Source organism: Triturus cristatus, chromosome 5_2 (genome assembly GCF_964204655.1).
Source record: "Triturus cristatus chromosome 5_2, aTriCri1.1, whole genome shotgun sequence".
Taxonomy (NCBI): domain Eukaryota; kingdom Metazoa; phylum Chordata; class Amphibia; order Caudata; family Salamandridae; genus Triturus; species Triturus cristatus.
The window spans coordinates 756,022,033-756,040,345 of NC_140588.1; the positions used below are offsets into that span (position 1 = coordinate 756,022,033).

The 18,313-nt window shown below is 48.2% G+C and overlaps 1 protein-coding gene across 3 annotated transcripts in view; it reads right to left on the reverse strand.

Annotated features, from left to right (window-relative positions):
* Window positions 1-18,313, reverse strand: part of LRCH2 (leucine rich repeats and calponin homology domain containing 2) — a 1,103,616-nt gene that overhangs the window by 431,121 nt on the left and 654,182 nt on the right. Inside the window, exon 12 of one of the 3 annotated variants that reach the window (XM_085607857.1) lies at window positions 3,199-3,276. The exons of the other annotated variants lie outside the window; for them this stretch is intronic. Within the exon in view, the coding sequence (XP_085463983.1) occupies window positions 3,199-3,276 (78 nt within the window). The remainder of the gene's footprint in view (window positions 1-3,198; window positions 3,277-18,313) is intronic. 3 annotated transcript variants of the gene reach the window in all.

The following is an 18,313-nucleotide window of genomic DNA, read 5'->3' on the forward strand; positions in this document are numbered from 1 at the left end:
CTGACACCCAGACCTTATAGGATATTTTGACTCTTCTGGCTGGGGTCATGGAGTTTGAATATGACAACGATTCCTATGGAGGGGATGATGCCCTGAAAAACCTCCAATGGGATGAAGAGTTTTATGAGGCTGTGGATACCTCTATATATCGGGCAGTGGGGAAAGCAATGGCTCCCCTGGAAGACCGGCTTACAAAGCGCATTGACCATGCACTAGCGCGCGTTGTGACCATCCCGGCGGCTACTGCTCCCCCGCCCGTGGCTGTACCTGTGACCTCTCCTCCACCAGCCAAACGCCTACGTGACGCTTTTGACAAGCTTAAGCAGGCTTTTCTTGCTACGCAACCCAGCTTGCCACAGGGGCAACCCCCTGTTCTTCCTCCCATCTCTGGGTCAGCTGACCAATTTCCTGGGCCCTGCGTCCCATTCGAATCCGCCCCACTGCCCGACGTTTCGGACATGTTTGATCCGGACAAGATCATGCATTCTCATTCCTCGGACTGGGCTCCAGCAGACAATGTAGCGGAGTATGTGGCACAACGAAGCAGGAAACCCCTGGATAAAGACGCATGTAACTGCCTGTGAGCAGAAAGTCCTAGGCCCTCTTTGGCGGGCAAGGTCGCCCTGACTCCGGGGAGAGACAACCGCATGGCGACTTTTCTGAAAAAGTTTATGCGAGACCCCAAAAAGGGTATTGATAGGTCCTGGCGGGCTTGGCCAGACAAGCTTTTGGATGTCCTTGGCCCTTTGACCAAGATTTTAGACATGGCGGAGGAAGCAAAATCTTCAGGATCCCTCATCTCCCCGAGGTCCTTGTCAGGATGGGCCCAGAGAGCTATAGTGTTCCTGTGCAATGCCAACTGCCCCATTTCAACAGAGCGATGGAGCGCTCTCCTGATTAAACTTGACCCCAAACTGGGGGACCTAGCGGACTCAGAAGCAGGTGTGGTGGCCCAGGGCGGTTTGTTCGGTGAACCATTCGTTAAAGAGCTGAGAAATTTCGTTAATACCTTTACTTCCCTTGATAGAGCTCAAACTACCATCAGAAAGGTTTTCCCTCGGGTTTCCTGGGGGGGCGGTTGAGGCAGGGGCCACTCATCCGGCCGAGGCACCAACAACCAACCACGTGGGCAAGGCTCCGCAAAAGGGCAGTATAAAGAACAAATACGTTTCGGTAACTTTTACCCAACGAGAGGAAGAAGAGGCAAAGGTCTAGGCGTCAGAGTAGTTGCTTCCTCTTCCAACGGTGAGTCTATTCCCTTCTTCCCATGTAAAAATAAGGGGGCGGCTGGGGAATATTTACCAGGCCCGGACTTCTGTCACGAGGGATCAGTGAGTCCTACAAACCATTCAGGGTTTCCACATAGAATACCTGGGAGTCCCTTCACAGTGCATCAGACCGCACCCTCTGCAATTCTCTCGACAAGACGCTTTGCTCGTAGACACAGAGGTTTCTTCTCTCCTCGCCAAAGGGGACATAGTTCCCTCAGAACTTCACCCTCGGGTTTCTTGACGGGGGCAAGCGCCCGGTTATCAACCTAAGCAGTTTCAACGAGTGGCTAGTGTACCGCCACTTCAAGATGGAGGGCATCCATCTTCTCAGGGACGTGCTCCGACCGAACGACTGTCTACGGATGCCTTTCTCCAGGATTGGGCTTCGGAAGTGGGCTATGCGTTCCCACCCTTCGCAATGCTGACCAGAGTGACTGTCCAAGTCCGGCGCCAGAGTGCAGAGCTAGTAGTCCTCTCTCCTCTGTGTCTGTGGCGATCTCAGGTTTGGTTTCTGGTTCTTCTGGAACTTTCCAGGGATTCTCCAATCCTACTCCCCCTGTTTCCTCAGTTTCTTCTAAATCCCGATGGAGATCCTCATCCTCTTGTCATGCTCCACTCGTTGCGTCTGGTAGCATGGAGGATTACTGGAGACGGTGGAAAATCCTGGGCCTGTCGGCAGCGGCTGAAGACCACATGTCCAATGCTTGGGCTGACAGCACCATCAAGCGCTATAGATCCGCTTGGGGCACATGGTCCCGTTGGTGTCTGCGAAGGGGTTTCAATCCCGTGGACACGGATGTAGTGCATATTCTGAATTTCCTGGCACATTTAGCTTCCACTGGATATTCAACCCTTCGGGAGTGACTTTCACTATCAACCGGCGGACAAAGTGTCACACCAGAATGGTTTCCTATCCAGAGTTTCCGGATTGTCCAAAGCTATGCGTGTTTCGCTGTTTGAAAGCTTAAGAGGAAATGAATGAAGAGTTCCGCCCCCAGGGAGAACGTCAACTCCTCATATGTCTCCGTAAGACTTTTAAGGCGGTATCTTCCCCGACCATTGCTAGATGGGTCCGGTGGGTCATGCAGGAGGCTGGAATCAGCCTCAGGAATTTTGGGGCCCACTCAGTCAGAGGGGCCATAGTTTCAAAAGAATTTGGCTTGGGCGCCCGCTTAGAGGACATTCTCAATGCGGCTGTTTGGTCTTCGGAATCTACCGTCAAAAGGTTTTATTTCAAGCCTGTGCTGGATATGGCTCACCTCATAGTGAGAGCAGACTACATGGGTGCTGGAGTACCATGATTGGTGGACTAAGGACATTGATTATTGGTTGTTTGTTGACTATAGTTTCCCTTGGTTTGATGGGAAATGTAGTCTGTTGTTAAATAATGGCTGCTGAGTAATAAAGTGAAGAATAGAGGGCATAAACCTGGCCTCCGAGTCCTTAAAAAAATTGAAACTTTGTTACATTAGCAAGGAAATTTTTCATTCCACACTTCTGCTGATAGTTAGAGGGCTTGGAGGGAAATTTCTGAGCGTGATAACGTGTGCTGCAGGAGAAAATTGATAAAATAGAAAAAACTCACTGATCTGCCTAAGGTAGTACACTAACTACATATATGCCCACCAGAAAGAACATTAAATCACGAACGTAGATCTCATTTTTGCAACTGATTATTTATAGGACAACCACTATATTGCAAACTTAGCATGTACGTTGCAGTTTGTACTCATCACAGAAGGGCGTACACATTGCCTTAATAGTGATCTGTGTCAGAAAACGTGACTCACTATATTTCTATTTCAGTTTTTAAGATGACGCATTTTTACAGTATGCACTATCCAAATTATATGCACATTACAGAGCAACAATCAATGACAGTGACTTAGTTTGATTGGACACCTTTTGAATTCCAAGCACTATATACCTTGATGCACGTCCAGCTGCCCTTGTCCTCTGGAAGAGCTTTTCACTGAACGATGTTCTATAACTCAATGGTCTCCGTCTGTATTCAAAGATGACGTATAGCAACCAACCCCAAAGATGAAAGAAGGAAGCAGATTTTGAAAGAAAGGACAGATGAAGTATTAGTGTAGAAACAAAAGTTTAAGAAAAGTTAGTTATTCACCTTTGGCAATAAAGGAGCTCAGTTATGCTGTCTGCCATGTGCATCTTTTTATCTTGTGAAACATTGTCAACCCACAAGCCTGGGCTTATGAACTCTCTCGCACCCTCAGGCTCACCCCCTTCATTCATGAGGTCCTTTGGGGACCAAACGTATCCTAGGTGATGTGGGTGATTGTGCAGTGCCGCTAGAAGTGACAACAGTCAAAGGATATATGGTGTCTCTTCCAGCATGTCTTTGCCATCAGTTCATACAGGTGCCACCAAGAAAGAGATCAGTAATATTTTAAGGAAATCATTTGACTTACTTAGATGCATTGAAAAACTAGTTTCCTGGCAGGTGGATGCTCTCTATATAGCTTCACCTAGTAACCATAGCAACTTTTAGAACTGTATGCTCAAGGTGTGTGTACCATTTTGGTATTTGAGTCAAGTGCTTGAACAGACAGTCTGGTACACGCAAGGAATATTAGTGTTCGTTGTGCATTCAATAGACTTGTCTCACATATGAGGTCAGTGATGCAACAAATTCTGACTGGTATCTGTTCTCTTAGCTATGGTATTGCTTTAGAGCCAAGAAGTCATTGGCTGTCCAACATGAGCCACATACCATAATGTAGCTGTAGGGAAGTGGATTAACTTTAATTTATTTTTTGCATAAGTAATACAGTAGCCATCTGAAAATAAATACATTTTTCTTTTAATGACTATGCACATAGTACTCTATTAGAACATGATGAAATTCCTAACGATTTTTCTGTCGTCTTTTTATACCCTTTTCTCCTATGGCAACTTTTTTCTGATGCTCCACAATATGAAATACAGACTGCAGGCATAGTGAGCTACCTAAAACACATTTCATATTCCATACTCAAGTTAATAGGTATAAAAAGGTGTATGAGGAAACTACATGTCTACAATACTAAGCCAAATTATTGGTTCCCTGATTTCTACGGATACTAAAAGGATGCCAACGACCCAAGCCACATTTAAACAGTCAGTTGCAACTCAGACCGATAACATAAGCCCATAATTATTCTCCCACCAGCTATAATAGTAAGGAAAAACAAACTATGGAGTAACTCATAATAATGATCAATGTACAACAGAGCTCCAGCAAAGGCAATTCTTGACAAAAAGAATCAACAAGCATTTGCAATGCAATAGGTCTCGCAGTTACACAAGTTAAAGCTATTGGCATTGTAAATGACAATGCCAATAGGCATTGTTATTTACAATGTCAATAGCTCAAACTCGCGTAAATGCGAGACCTAATGCATTGCAAATGTTTGTTTGTTTAATGCAGTTTACCAAGAGCTCAGGTGTGTTCACAAAAAAGCTTTTAAGAAGCTCTGACTCGAGATCAGAGAGAAACCAGAGCGCGCTGGATCGGGTGTCACGCGGGGATGAACGGAGAAACTGACAAATGTTATGGCCTCCAAACATTGCCTCTGAATTAATATGAGCGAATGTGAAAATAGTAATTGTCTAATGTTATAAAAATGACCCACAAACAATTAAGATGAGTAAGCGTCACATGTGTAATCATAAGCATTAATTACGTATAGTGATTTCACCAATTATCAGAAATGTGTGAAACCGATGAGAACCACTGTATTCTTTTGTACAAAGAGAAACGCTTGTAAACATGATCCAATTTGGTATCAAAAGTTAAAACTACTTTCTGTGCAAGGAAATGGCATGTTATTTCAATAGCTGAACTGGTTTATCGTTCACTATTGGCCCTTTTCGATCCTCTGCCTCATCTCTGTCAGCATCGCCACATAACTGTAGGACTCCTTCCTTCTCCAAACAGCTACTAACTTAAAGGAGTTTAGCTGCCTCAAAACTGCTGCCTGACTTCTCACCAGTTCCTGTACAAATTACTCCATACAATAAAGAAGGCAGTGTGATCTGCTGATGTTCTAACAAAGGCAGGCCCTTCGCAAATGCTGATATTGTCCCACCTTTGATGGAATACACAGTATATGTAGGTTTGGCTAAAACAAAGGGTTTGGCATCTCTACACTGAGCAGGCATTCAAGACAAGAACTGTTGGTACGGCGCGACCTTCTCTCTTCTTGGGTGCATTATTATTCTCCCCATAGAATTGTCCCTTTCATATCGTAAATATGTTTAACTGGTCACTTCTTCTTAAAGTCACAAATTCTTATTGAAATAGTCTGGCTATTCGCCACTGTACAGCTTCTAGCCACGTTATGTACAATGTATCTGTAGTATAGTATACACTAATTCCTTAGCCTTTTGGCTATTTGTGCAGATATCATCCTATTGTGATGCAACGTGTTCTGTCTTTTATTGTGAGCCCTGCAGGATACCCTGCTTTTCATTCATGAATGGGCAGGGCTCACTTCACACCTAAGAGCACTTGAAATACCCATCTAATCGCTGTTTTCGTGCAAATGCACAGGGGCGTAGCTTGGTCAGTAAGATTAGAGGATGTGTCTCACAAAATTCCCAACAATCACTCTGGGCATATCACGGTAAAATACATTGTTTAGGAAGCAGAGCACGGGCATGGTTTTTTTCTTTTCCTTTGTATATGTAAAGCGCTCGGATACCAACGGGTCTAGCTAGCGCTATAAAAAACTTTATAAATAAATAAATAAATAAAAAATAAATGAGGGGACTAAGGGGCAGTGGAAAGGGATAGCAGTGTGGATTGTTAGGATTATTTCAAAGACAATATGTTGTAAATAAACAGTCTTTACAACTTAAAAACAGAGGAGCGATTGAGAGAGTGTGTGTTTTTGTATTGTATCTGTGTGTGTATGTAAAAATCCTAGGTGAAATCTGACGGACCCCTCAACATATCCGACAGAAAGCAACTGTACCCAACTATTTGCTAGAAAATACATTTATTAGGGACGTGTAACACCCCCTGAAGCAATGCCCCTGCAAATGCAGCGACTGGGCCTCACAGCACCGCACCAGCATCGTAACCGAGTCCTTTAAAAGGCACTGCTTAAAAGACATTGCTACGAGACCCCTTTTGCATGTTAAAAGGCGCGGGGCCGTGGACAGCTGCCCTCACAGCCCGGCGCCCGCCCAGAGAAACATCGCCGATAAACGCTATCGACATTTATTAGGGACGTGTAACACCCCCTGAAGCAATGCCCCTGCAAATGCAGCGACTGGGCCTCACAGCACCGCACCAGCATCGTAACCGAGTCCTTTAAAAGGCACTGCTTAAAAGACATTGCTACGAGACCCCTTTTGCATGTTAAAAGGCGCGGGGCCGTGGACAGCTGCCCTCACAGCCCGGCGCCCGCCCAGAGAAACATCGCCGATAAACGCTATCGAGGTCTAGCTGGCAACATCGCCGATAAACGCTATCGAGGTCTAGCTGGCCGCGATTAGTTGTTGTTTCGTTCCGTCTTTGATAACAGCCCAAAAAACATTGAATGTACAAAAATAATAAGCGCAATTAATAAATCATGACAGTGGGCACTGTGGCAAAATTTACAGCCCTGTTTCCACTCACACTCAACATGGAAAAGCAGGGAGAGCAGCTGTGCTGTAAGGAGAGCCTTCCCATGCGTCCGTGAAAATGAGAAGAAGAAACAAGACGGGCTGGGCGAGAAGGGAGGGGGGAATGCCAGCAACAGAGGAGCCCGCGAAAGTGAAAGTGATCGTGATTACGATCCCTACGGAGGAAAGACACATGGCGCTGCGCGCGTGCACGTTCACGTGCACTGTAGCTTTAGGCCACGGCAGCACTTTAAAAAGCCCAGATATAAAATGTCTCTTAGAGCCTTTGGCTCACGAGACCTAAAAAGGAGTCTCGGGGAAAGTTTACCGATTCTTGAACTCATGTATACTGCTTGTGGAACCATTTCTGTGAAAAAAATCTGACCTCAAAGAAAGCAACATGGTCTAACTTAAAACTATTACTATATCATTTACCCAATATGTGTTACTGTTTTTCAAAGCAAGAAAAAAATAAGATAACTATTAAGACAAAACACAAGAGAAGAAACTGAAAAAGGAGATGATTCAGGAAAAAGAGGTCCAGCAAACTCAAATTCCGACATGCAAGAAACATCCATGTTAGTAAATGCCTGAAAGTGTCAAGGGAACAAATTCTGGTTCACAAAAATTGGAACCATGCCAAGCTGTACCAAGCTGATGATCCCATTACTCGGTCGAAACATTCCTGGGTTGCTTGTATTCCAGTACAGGCTGGACTGTCCCATAAGGAGCAGGGTCAATATTGATTTGCATATGGCTGGGTACAAACCGAGGTTAAGAAAGCTAAATCCAGTTGCCCCATAATTTATACAAAAGAAGATTACAATAAAGAGCACCCTAATAATAAAAATACCAGTGGAAATGATAGACAGGTGGCAAGGCAGATATGTACAGCTGAACTAGATTGCATATCGACTTCACATTTCTGTTTAATGACAATAAAGGCAACCCAGACAACGCAATACACCAGTAATTGCTATTGAAATAATTACAAGTAATTCCTTCCAAAAATATAACTACATATTTAAAGACTATTTGATACTATGGACAATATATGTTACCAATGGCCTGGCCTGAATTTGTTTCGAAGGCAGCCTTAAAGTTACTTTCAGTAAATATTGATCATCTAAAAAAGATGGGAAGTGATATTATATTGAATGCTCAGAATACTGACTTGGGTCTTTCTACCAGATTGAATATTTCCCCACATCAGATGCAAGAACTAAGCCCAATGGCAATAGCCTCATAAACTACAATAGCTGAAGCTGCATGGTGTATAAGGATTCAACTAGTGAAAGAAGGAAGAGAAGCAAAAACTTTAGTTCTAAACTATCTGCACACTAAAGATAACTCAGAAGAAAGGATCTCATAGTTTTTTTTTTACCAACAAATTTGGGCTATTTAGGACAATAAATCATCTTCGTCCACGAAATATGTATTTGCCACACTCTAATGGACCTAAGCTACTACTGTATAATGTTTTGCATTCCTCCAGTAACAAATTGTGATACAAATTCAACCTCTTAAATTGCCAAAAGATATTTGGATGAACAAAGCAAGATAAGATCTCCTAACAGTTGGAGACTTCAATGATAAAACCACAAATATTGCAAGATTGAGAGTATGCTGCACGGAACAAGATGTAATATCCTGAGAAGCACACTAGCTAAGATGATATTCATCAGAAGAGTGATCATGCTATACTCCAAAGCCTTATCAAGATCTGTGAAAAATGTGCCTGGAATGAAACTTGAAGGAAGGTGAAATTTTAGTTAGAAGAAAAAGCTCACAATTTTCTGGTCCACAGCTTCTGTCGAAAAAGTGACTTTATGCTTGGGCAATTAACTTCATTCCCCTGTATCAAATAAAAAGAAAACTTCATACGTGAATTCAAGCCCTCAAGATCACATATAAAAAGTAAACAGAAGAGGGAAGCCGCTAATGACAAAATGGCACAAGGGCTAAAAACTCAGGTAGAAAAACTAATAAGAACACAGTATGCTGACCCTTTAAGGAACCTGGAAAATTAAATACAGCTATTGAGAAAAAGAACTACAAAGGCTTCACGGGAAGAATACTAAGTCAAACAAAACCAATGATGTTGTGCTCTTCATGAAGTTTCAGAGCAAAACATTTCTCAGAGGTATAGGCATCTAATCACTTGATCTACTAGCTAAGAGTTCTCATACAAATGTAGCCTTTTCAGAAGAAGACAGGTCTGGGGACATAAAATTATGCCCCAAAATACTCTGATAAGACAGCAAACTCCATAAAAACTTCGACAGCGCAAGGGAGGCGTGTCAAAGATTGGGACCAGCTAAGTCGCATATCCCGGAGCTCCGCCGTGTAGTGTCCGGCTGGACACATTCTGGTGTTTGCCTAGTGCTAACCCACACTTTACATCCACCCACCACAGGCGTCACCAGTCAGGTGACCGTGCTAATGAAAGGGGCCAGGCAGACATGCCCTGAGCCAAGTCACAGTACCCAACTACCTAGTGTCTGCGTCAGTCATTTAACATCATGTGGGCCTAGGGCCCGACACCACACTGGCGACGAGGGGGTCTGGCCCCGCATGTTTGCTAGCCACCGTTTTCCACCCCTGGTCGGAGAAAGCAGATCCAGAATGTAAGACACGCAGCACTGCTGCCAGCGCGCAAGCTTACAAGGCATGAGAGGTCAAGAAGGCCCCAGAGAGTGAACCCAACGGTGTCCGCTATTTGTGCCTGGCAGCCGCCACCAGTCCTGACCAACCCTGCAGTGGAAGAGAAGAGACTGTCCGACTCCTACGGTCGGTCGGATGCCCAACTGCCGTCCACCTACAGCAAGGCTGAGCAAACTGGTGAGACGCAAAAATAAGCCTGTATAGCGCTGTCAGCAGGACGCTAATGAGGCCGGTGCACCATGCATGACTCGCAGAAGTCTGACAGACACACACACACACACCACCGTGCCCCCTGCATGATGCTGCACCAGTAAGCTGACCCGGCCAGCCATAGCGCGAAAAAGAAGGGGAGAAGCGCCCTCCCCCAATGCTGCGGACAGCACGGAGCGTGGCAGAGCAGTTCCCACATAACAGAAACCATGAAGCGTTTCACGATCCCAGTTGTGGCGGATGCCTGCTGTCCCACCGATCCCAGAAAAAGTGGTGCGGCCTGGGCAAGAAACATGTGCAGTCTGTAGCAGAACACAGCGTCCCACCAATGAAAGAACGGCCCGCAGCGCTAGGAAGACTGCTGGGGCCTCTAGTTGAAGTGGCAGCACGCTTAGCTAGGTGATTTGCGTGCTTTGGCCAGGCCGAGACAGCCGCCTTGCCACACCCACAGCGTGATCTTCACTGCCCTGCCATCTGTCCCGGAGGGGAGCCGAGTAGAAGCACACGCAGCGAGGAACCGGCATCCTCAGCATACCATGAGGCCCTTAGCGTTAAGAATGCTGCCCGGCCTCCTGCAATGACTCTAGCGCCACCTGGCGGTCATCACCATAGACCGCTTCCCCGAGTAACTGCGAGGCAGCCCCGACGGCGTTCACTGCGGTGCACAAATACAAACTGCCCAGCATTAAGAGGACTCTCCAGTTCCCCCAAAGGCGTGAAAGTAAAGTGTGCCCGACACGTGCAGCCCTTTTGCATCAGCACTGTCTGCCCATTGCATCTGGGCGTTCAGCCCTGCGGAGCCCAACATCTAGGCCAGCTGACGTGGCACGAGAAGCATGGTGGCCACAGCGCCACCTAGCGAGAATCGAGGAACTGCACCAGGACGAGCAACTGGCTCCTATGTGACCCCCAATGCAATGCTTGCGCGAATCACCAGAGAGATGGTGCCCCCTGTGACTTTGCCATACATAAGCCAAGAAGTGAGGTGAGCAGGTGTCGCAGTATCGGAGAATACAATGCCGCCTGCCCCCACCGTCCGCAGTGAATAAGGAGACTAGCCAACATTACAGCAAGGGGAAGGGGTGAGAGACTGGTTATTCGCACAAGGAGCCAATGCAGGGAAGCCAACGGCAGCCAAGGCAAGAACAGAAGCGCTGCAGCACCATCTAGTGGCCGTTTTCTCATATGGCACCACATTGCAGGAAATCAAGGCAAGTCGAAATAGTATATCACCCTGCACTGCAGCTACATGTAAGTGACCTGAACAGATCACCCACGAAGTGCAGACAGCAGCGGAAACTGTCAGTGGAAGAGCCTGCCCTGCTGAAAGTGTTAAGCACTCCCCCTCACTGCAACTGGAAAACCCCTGTTGCCTACAGCACAGATTATCCCACAGTGACAGTGCCCTGTCCCTCAATAAGAGAGACTGTACACCCTGCAGAAAGAGTGCCCCAAGAAGCTTAAAGTTGTCAAGGCCTAAAACCAGAGGTTACTGACGTGCAGCCAAGCAGGTGCTGCCAGTGTTCCACCTCATAACATGAAGTCATTTGTGTCCATGCAAGGCACCTCAGCGAGAGACTGTGAGGCACAACAGCCAGGAACACGAAACCCCCATTGGCTGTCCAACTCCACAGCAAGCAAAGGAATTGCTCCACCCACCCCCCAGTGGTGAACAGGCACCGCCGCAAGCCAGAAGAGCAAGCACGCCAAGCGTGAAAAGAGGGCGCTCTGAAGAAGGACTAAGAGCGAGAAGTCTGAGGTGCGCGACACAGATATCTAGAAACTTGACAACACGAGAAGGCGCCCAGGAGAGAGAGACCTCTCCACAGAAAAGAAGCAACGCTAAAAGCAGCATGGAGAGCATCCATATCTCCACTGTTCCAGCGATGCCCGCAGTGGGCAAAAAGACAGCACAGTGTCCTCCCTCATACTGCCTCAAGATGGAGTCGCCAGTGATCCAATACAGGCAAGAGGAGAGTCACACCCCACGTGGCAAGCCACCACCACAACGTACATTCTAACGTCAGGCAACACGTGGCAGGACGCCACAGTCGCACCTCAAGCAACTCCGCCAAGCATGCTCGAAGAGAGGCAGGACCAAGTGCCACGACAGCGCAGCCATGATGGCGCAGCCTCGAGGCACAAGCACAACGCCCTCGAGTGAAGAGAAGAGGAGAGGAGCACCGCAAAATCCCTGAGGAGGGGATGGTACCCGTGAAAGGTCCCCAAGAGGAAGGAGCAGGTCCGCAGAACAGTGAAGACCGACCCAAGAACTGGACGTGACCAGCAAGATGTCCATGTGACGTAAACATGAGATATGTGGCAGGACGCCACATCCAAGTGATGACCTGGTCGAAGGAGGAAAAGAGAGTGGCAGGACGCCACTGCGCTAAGGAAGAAAGAGCAGTGGCACGACGCCACAGGGCAGACAACCACTACAGGTACGCAGGTGAAAAAGGAGCAGAGCGACAGGACAGAGGACTCGTACCACCACAAGATGAGCGCACCCAGAGACACCAGACAGCCATCAAGCCAGACCGACATCCCTGGAGACAGCCCAATGGGAGTAACCAAATGTAAGCTGCAGCTAGCGCGAACCGTGTCTCTCTCCAATGCTTCCCAGTGTGACCATGTAGGCCCGAAGCCAGACCGACGTCCCTGGAGACAGTCCAATGGTAGAACCAAATGTAAGCCGCAGCCAGCGCGAACCGCGTCTCTCTCTCCAACCCTTCCCAGCTCGACCGTCCAGTAGCAAGCATCGGCAGTCCAAGTCGGACGGCATCCCTGCTCCTCACCGCAGATGCCACGGATGAAGAACAGCCTCAGCAAGACGAAGACACTGGCTGTGAAGTCCCTCTAGTCCTCCTCACTCCACAAGGTCACCCAAGACAATAGATAGCCGCCTGTTGCCCAACTGAAGAAAAATCACTGTTTTGTCATCGTCATCCAGGTGCATCATCACCAAGGAGCATTGCACCACCAGAGTGGATCCCCACGCTCCAGACAACTGGAGTTCAATGAGGCGAGCCACCCAGGAACCTTCTGTGTGCCCCTGTCAACCTGAAGCCTGCCCAAGTAGAGCATACCCGACCATTGGAATATCTACCCTTGGGGTTACATAAGACTTGGCCGTGGCCCTGTTGGGAGTTCTGCAGCGACCTCTCAGTACGGCCTACGAAAAGTCCCGCACAACCCACGCGGTCACGTGGCAATCCAGGGGCAAGGGCCTCGATTGAGTTCTCGTGAGAGGGGAATCTGAATAGTAGAGATGCGTCGGCAGCAGTTCCACGACGGGCACGGGAAGCATGGAGGTCACAGTCAAAGACTGGTCACCCAAAGACCATCAGAGGAAGGCTTAGAACCTGAGTCCTGATGGCGAGAACATCTAGCCCGAGACACCACCCTCTGCGGCTCCATGAGCGACTTGGCTGTGGTCCTGTTGGCAGTTCCTCAGCGACGCCTTCGCGCGGCCTACATGAAGCCCGTACAGTACATACGGTCTCATGGCAGCCCAGCAGGAAGGCCCTCCAGGAGGCTCCAGTGATGGAGGAGTCCAGGCACGAGATGCAAGTCTGAAGTTGCTCGGGTGTCAGAAGCCAGAAAGACCATCAAGAACGTCTCCACCAAGGAAAGGCCTCATACACCGAGATCCTCCCCAACAACTTAGGTTTATCGTCCACCGGACCCTGAGCACCTGCGAGATCTCCAGAGTGGACTCCACCACCGCTCCAGATGCACTGATACTTGAACTTTGTAAATAGACTCCAACACCGCGAAACCAGGCCGGTCTGAAATTCATCTCCAAGGCGGACTAAAGCATCCCGACCATGCGGTCCAAAGCTCTAGCGCTGCCTGGCTGACAGCCTGAAGAGACTCATTTGGTGCTGCTTATTGTTTATTTGTTTTCTTACAGGTTGGACTTTTGTTTGTTTCTTTTCATCAAAGTTTGGGAGGGATGTAGTGTCCGGCTGGACACGTTCTAGTGTTTTGCCTAGTGCTAACCCACACGTTACACCCACCCACCACAGGCGTCACCAGTCAGGTGACCCTGCTAATAAAGGGGGCCGGGCGCATGTGCCCTGGGCCTAGTTACAGTACCCTACTACCTAGTGTCTGCGTCAGTCATTTAACATCATGTGGGCCTAGGGCCCGACACCACACGCCAGACGTTGTAGACCCTGCAGGCCAATAGTCGCATCACTCTCAGCCACCAATTAGAGTGACCCGGGTGGGGGACATCACCGCAACACCTCCCGAGAAGTAAGGGGCCCCCTGGAGACTTGGAGCCGTAGGAAGACACCGGCCAGGGCGACGCCACGTGGGCCGTAGGGCACGCCGCTCACCGAGGCTGCCTCAACGGCATAGCGGGGAGGGGCCCGCCCGCTCCCGATCACAACATCGCATCTGGGGGCCCAGCAGACCAGCTGTTTAAAGCTGTCGGCAGTCCTTAGAGGGGGCGTAGCTGCCGGTGGCTCAGTGGTGGACGGCCTGAGCCTGCACTGTGTACTCGGCGCATCTCCTGAGGAAACCCCTGCGATCTGAGCCCCACTGAATTGAGTACACCTGGGCCGGGGGGCTGAGAGACGCAGAGTGAAGGGGCTGAGTAAGCTTTGCACTGGGGCGGCTTGCCTGGGGCGTGGGACATCGGAGCAGGGTGGGATAAGTTGCCTCCGGACAGAGTGCGGCCATCGGAGGGGGCAGAGCAGAGCACCAGCGAGCAGACAGTGAAACTTGGACCCCGGGGAATCCGGAGCCTCCTGCGGTGGGCTGCTGGGATGGGACCCCTCTCCCCCCTCTCCTCACCACCATGTCCGGGAGCCTCGCAGCCCTGTTGGGGTTGTGGGGGCGGGCCCATAGAAGACCTGGCGTCTGCCCCAGAGAGTGTGGCCCACGGCATCTGTAGCGTGGGTGTCTTGGACATGATGTCCCTTCCGGGCACCTCTTTTTTGGGGGGGCTCCCGTTGTCCTGACCTGTAGAGTGGGGGAGCACACCGGCCCGTCGTTCCAGCTGCCTGGATTGTGACAGTAGTAGAGAGCAGCCAAATGTGGATGAGTGGCAGCAACAGTCTGCAAGAAGACTGGGCGCAACACCTGTACTGTGCCGGCCAGACCTATACGGATCGGCCCAACGACCTACCAGTGGGGCTTAGAAGGTAAGGATTGGGCATGTGACCTCTGCGGCAGACGGAGGGTGAGCTAGCCCACCTTTAAGTCATAGAGCCCCCTCCCTGGCACTCCCGGTTGGCGCAGACACTGGAGACGGACCCATTGTGACCAGCGAAAACCCCCCCTGGCTCCTACGCGGGGCAATTACATTTGGTCTTTAGGGCGTGACCCAGGCGCAGTGGGGTGTCGACCACCAATCCTGCATAATTGACTGCCAGCTGGTGGGGTCCCCTCGCTGGTGGGGGTGGTGCAGCAGTGGTGGAGCCCTTCCACTGTATCACGCAGAGATCACACTGGTCCTGAGCGAGGCACCCCCCTGCTGAGTGCGGGTGACAGTGGAGGGTGGGGCACAGTTCCACCACAATGGTATGTCTTCCTTTCAAAATGCAAAGAAGAAGCCCTCGGTGAAGGACATTTTTGCTAAGTCTGCTCCTAAGTGGACGCACGTGAAGAGGAGCTGGAGGGTCATCGGCAGGAATTGTTGGCCTGCCGTGACGCCAACTTAGATCTCTAATACCGCGTTGAAAACCTGGAAAACAGATCCCGCCGCTCCAACATACGGATCAGGGGCATTCCACTCCAAGCAATTTGGGGTTCCCTACACAGCTTCCTAATTCGCCTTTTCAAACAGTTTGTCCCCTCGCTGCACGACGAGGAGATCGTCTTAGATCGGGCACACAGCACTGGTCTCCGTCCACTACGCTAGGACAGCCGCAAGACATACTGACCTACCTCCACTCCTACCGCCGGAAAGAAACTATTATGTTTGTGGCACAAGATCAACCCTCCATCACATTTGAGGGTCACCGCCTGTAGCTTTACCAGGACCTTTCCCCACTGACACTACAGCGCAGAAGGGAGCTTAGGCCCCTCACGGATCTTCTTTGAGATAAGAACATTAAATACAAGTGGGGACACCAGTTTCGACTCCAATTTGTGTGGCGGGAGAAGACCTGCATTGTGAAGTCTCTGTAGGACCCGCAGGCACTTCCTGGGATGCCGGACCTGAGCCCTTCCTCGAGGCCTGCCTCCACGCTGCGGCAGCACCGGCCGCGAGGCGCTCCAGGCGACGAGTGAAGGTCCTGAGTAAGCCAACTGAAGCAGATAGTCGAGAAGCGTGCAACAAGCTAATCTAGCAACTTCAGAGAGATGGTGAATCCGGCCAAACAGATGGAGGCCTTTGATTGTCTAACTTTGCCTCACTCCTCCACCCCCTTCTTTCCCAACACTAATGCTGTGCCCAGATCACCAAGGAATAAGTGCCATGACTCTGTGTTGGCCGTCAGTTGTAGACTTTATCCTGAACTAAATGAACTTAATCTAGGTCAAGAATGTTTTAAGCACGCACGTTTGGCAATACATTTCAAATGATCATCAATAGAGAAGCATTTTTATATTGATAAACCATTCAATGGAAACGTATTTTTCTTTAAAGAACTTTACACAAATGCTCTAGCATTAAATTCAGATATATGGACAGGATATGTGAAAGCTTTAAAGACATCAGCTGCTCCTGCTGCAAGACTTATTTACATCCTCAATCATGTTTTGTTAGTCTGTCCTAAACGAAGGGAAGCTTGATCTAGAGTTTTTACAAAAGCATTATTTATTTACTCACCCCCAACAATAAATGATGATTATAGGATTAATTAGTTGTTTAAACCATTTTCAGATGCAATTGTATTATGCTTTATCTTATGTGACATATTCCGCTGATACAATTTAAAATACTAATTACAGTGTAAGTTTTGTTACATGAAAAATATGATATATGACTATTATTGGAAAATGCTTTAAATGTTACATTTCTGATGGGGGTTATCAATAATTAATAAACTAGAAATTAACGGATATTCCAGTTCTGCATATTGACCTTGTTAAATGTTCCATCAGCAAATACCTACATAATTTGGAAGGTAGTGGACTGTAGATATTTCATAAAAAAGTAATGTACTTCTCATATCTTCCACACAACACCTCAACCCCAATATCAATTAACAGGATCGCTTACACAGCCTCTTGCTTCGAAATGTTTGACCAGGCACAGGGTGAGAAGTTGGATTTTGCTCAAGATGGATTGCATTGCAGTAGATTTGCATATCAGCAATTAGTGCAACAAATTAAACATTCTGGTGGCTTGGTGAATAAGTTCTGCCACTACCACCTCACCCATAAAATATGATGATATTATTTGCCAGAACTAAGGAACACAGTAGTTGACTGACGTTCAGCAGCTTCGCCTGCTAGGCTGAAGCTCCTTGTTTTACAGGGCTTCAGTTGTTAGATGGAGAAGAAAAGGAAGTGGTGATCTCATGAGTGATGCATCAAAAGCAAATAAGGTAGGTAGGTAGAAAGTTTATTGTTTAGTTAACAAAAACCATTACAGCCAGATAAAATCACATCAAATCTATTAAATATTTAAAATATCTTGTGCAATGAGCCAGTATGCAAATCAGGTGAGCAAACAATGCACTTGATTTAAGATCACTTGTGCAAAGAGGCAATGTACCGTCAGGTGAACAGCCAGTGCATCCATGAACAATTCGGGACTAACATTAAGAAACCTGCCCAAAATGCTGGAGAGGATTTCTTATCAAACAGTGCTCAGGGAGCATATTCGGTTATCAATGGTTACCCTTGCTTACAGGCACCCGCCACAGGTGGGGAGAGCTGCTGCCTGAGTATTTTGATAAATTTGGCACATCTCGCCAGCGTCAAGGGGCAATGTTCGTGAAACAAATTAAGGAGGCTTCCTGGCACTAAGGGGAACCTAAGCCCAGGAAGACTGGTCTGATCAATAATCTCCTCTGAAGGGCTAACGCGGGGCAGCAGCATAACCGGTGTAACCATGACTCGTATGTATAGTTACATAGTTTACAGTCCTTTTTGCCTCCACGGCCTGCCCAAACTGGATTAAAATCTTTTCTGGGCAGCACTAGCCATCACACATACAGAATGTCTGTGTGGTTCCGCATTTATGGCTTCCAGAACATATGGTTGCAGCTTCCCAGCAAAGTAAGACCTATTTAGAGCATGAACAAGCGCTGAGTGACCTGCTAATAGTAGGTCTTTCTCCTTTGAGGACTCCTTCAATTGCCGATTAATAGCTTTCTTCCAGGCAGACTACGGAACCTCCCCAGGCTGGAGGGTTGTTCGATTTGGAGAGTCATAATGCCATTCCTTACTTGGTTGTACCAGGGATTACCTGGAGAATAAAAGACATGTTTAAGTAGACCCTTTCAGGAGTGGTTTCGGTGTTCCTGGTCCTCCTGTAAGATTTCAACATAGAGGCTTGACTATCAAGTGACTGGGACACAAGCCCTAGTTCTAGCCTTAAACTTGAGCGACGTGGGTATCGTTGTTGTTGGAAAAGTTCTCTATACAAG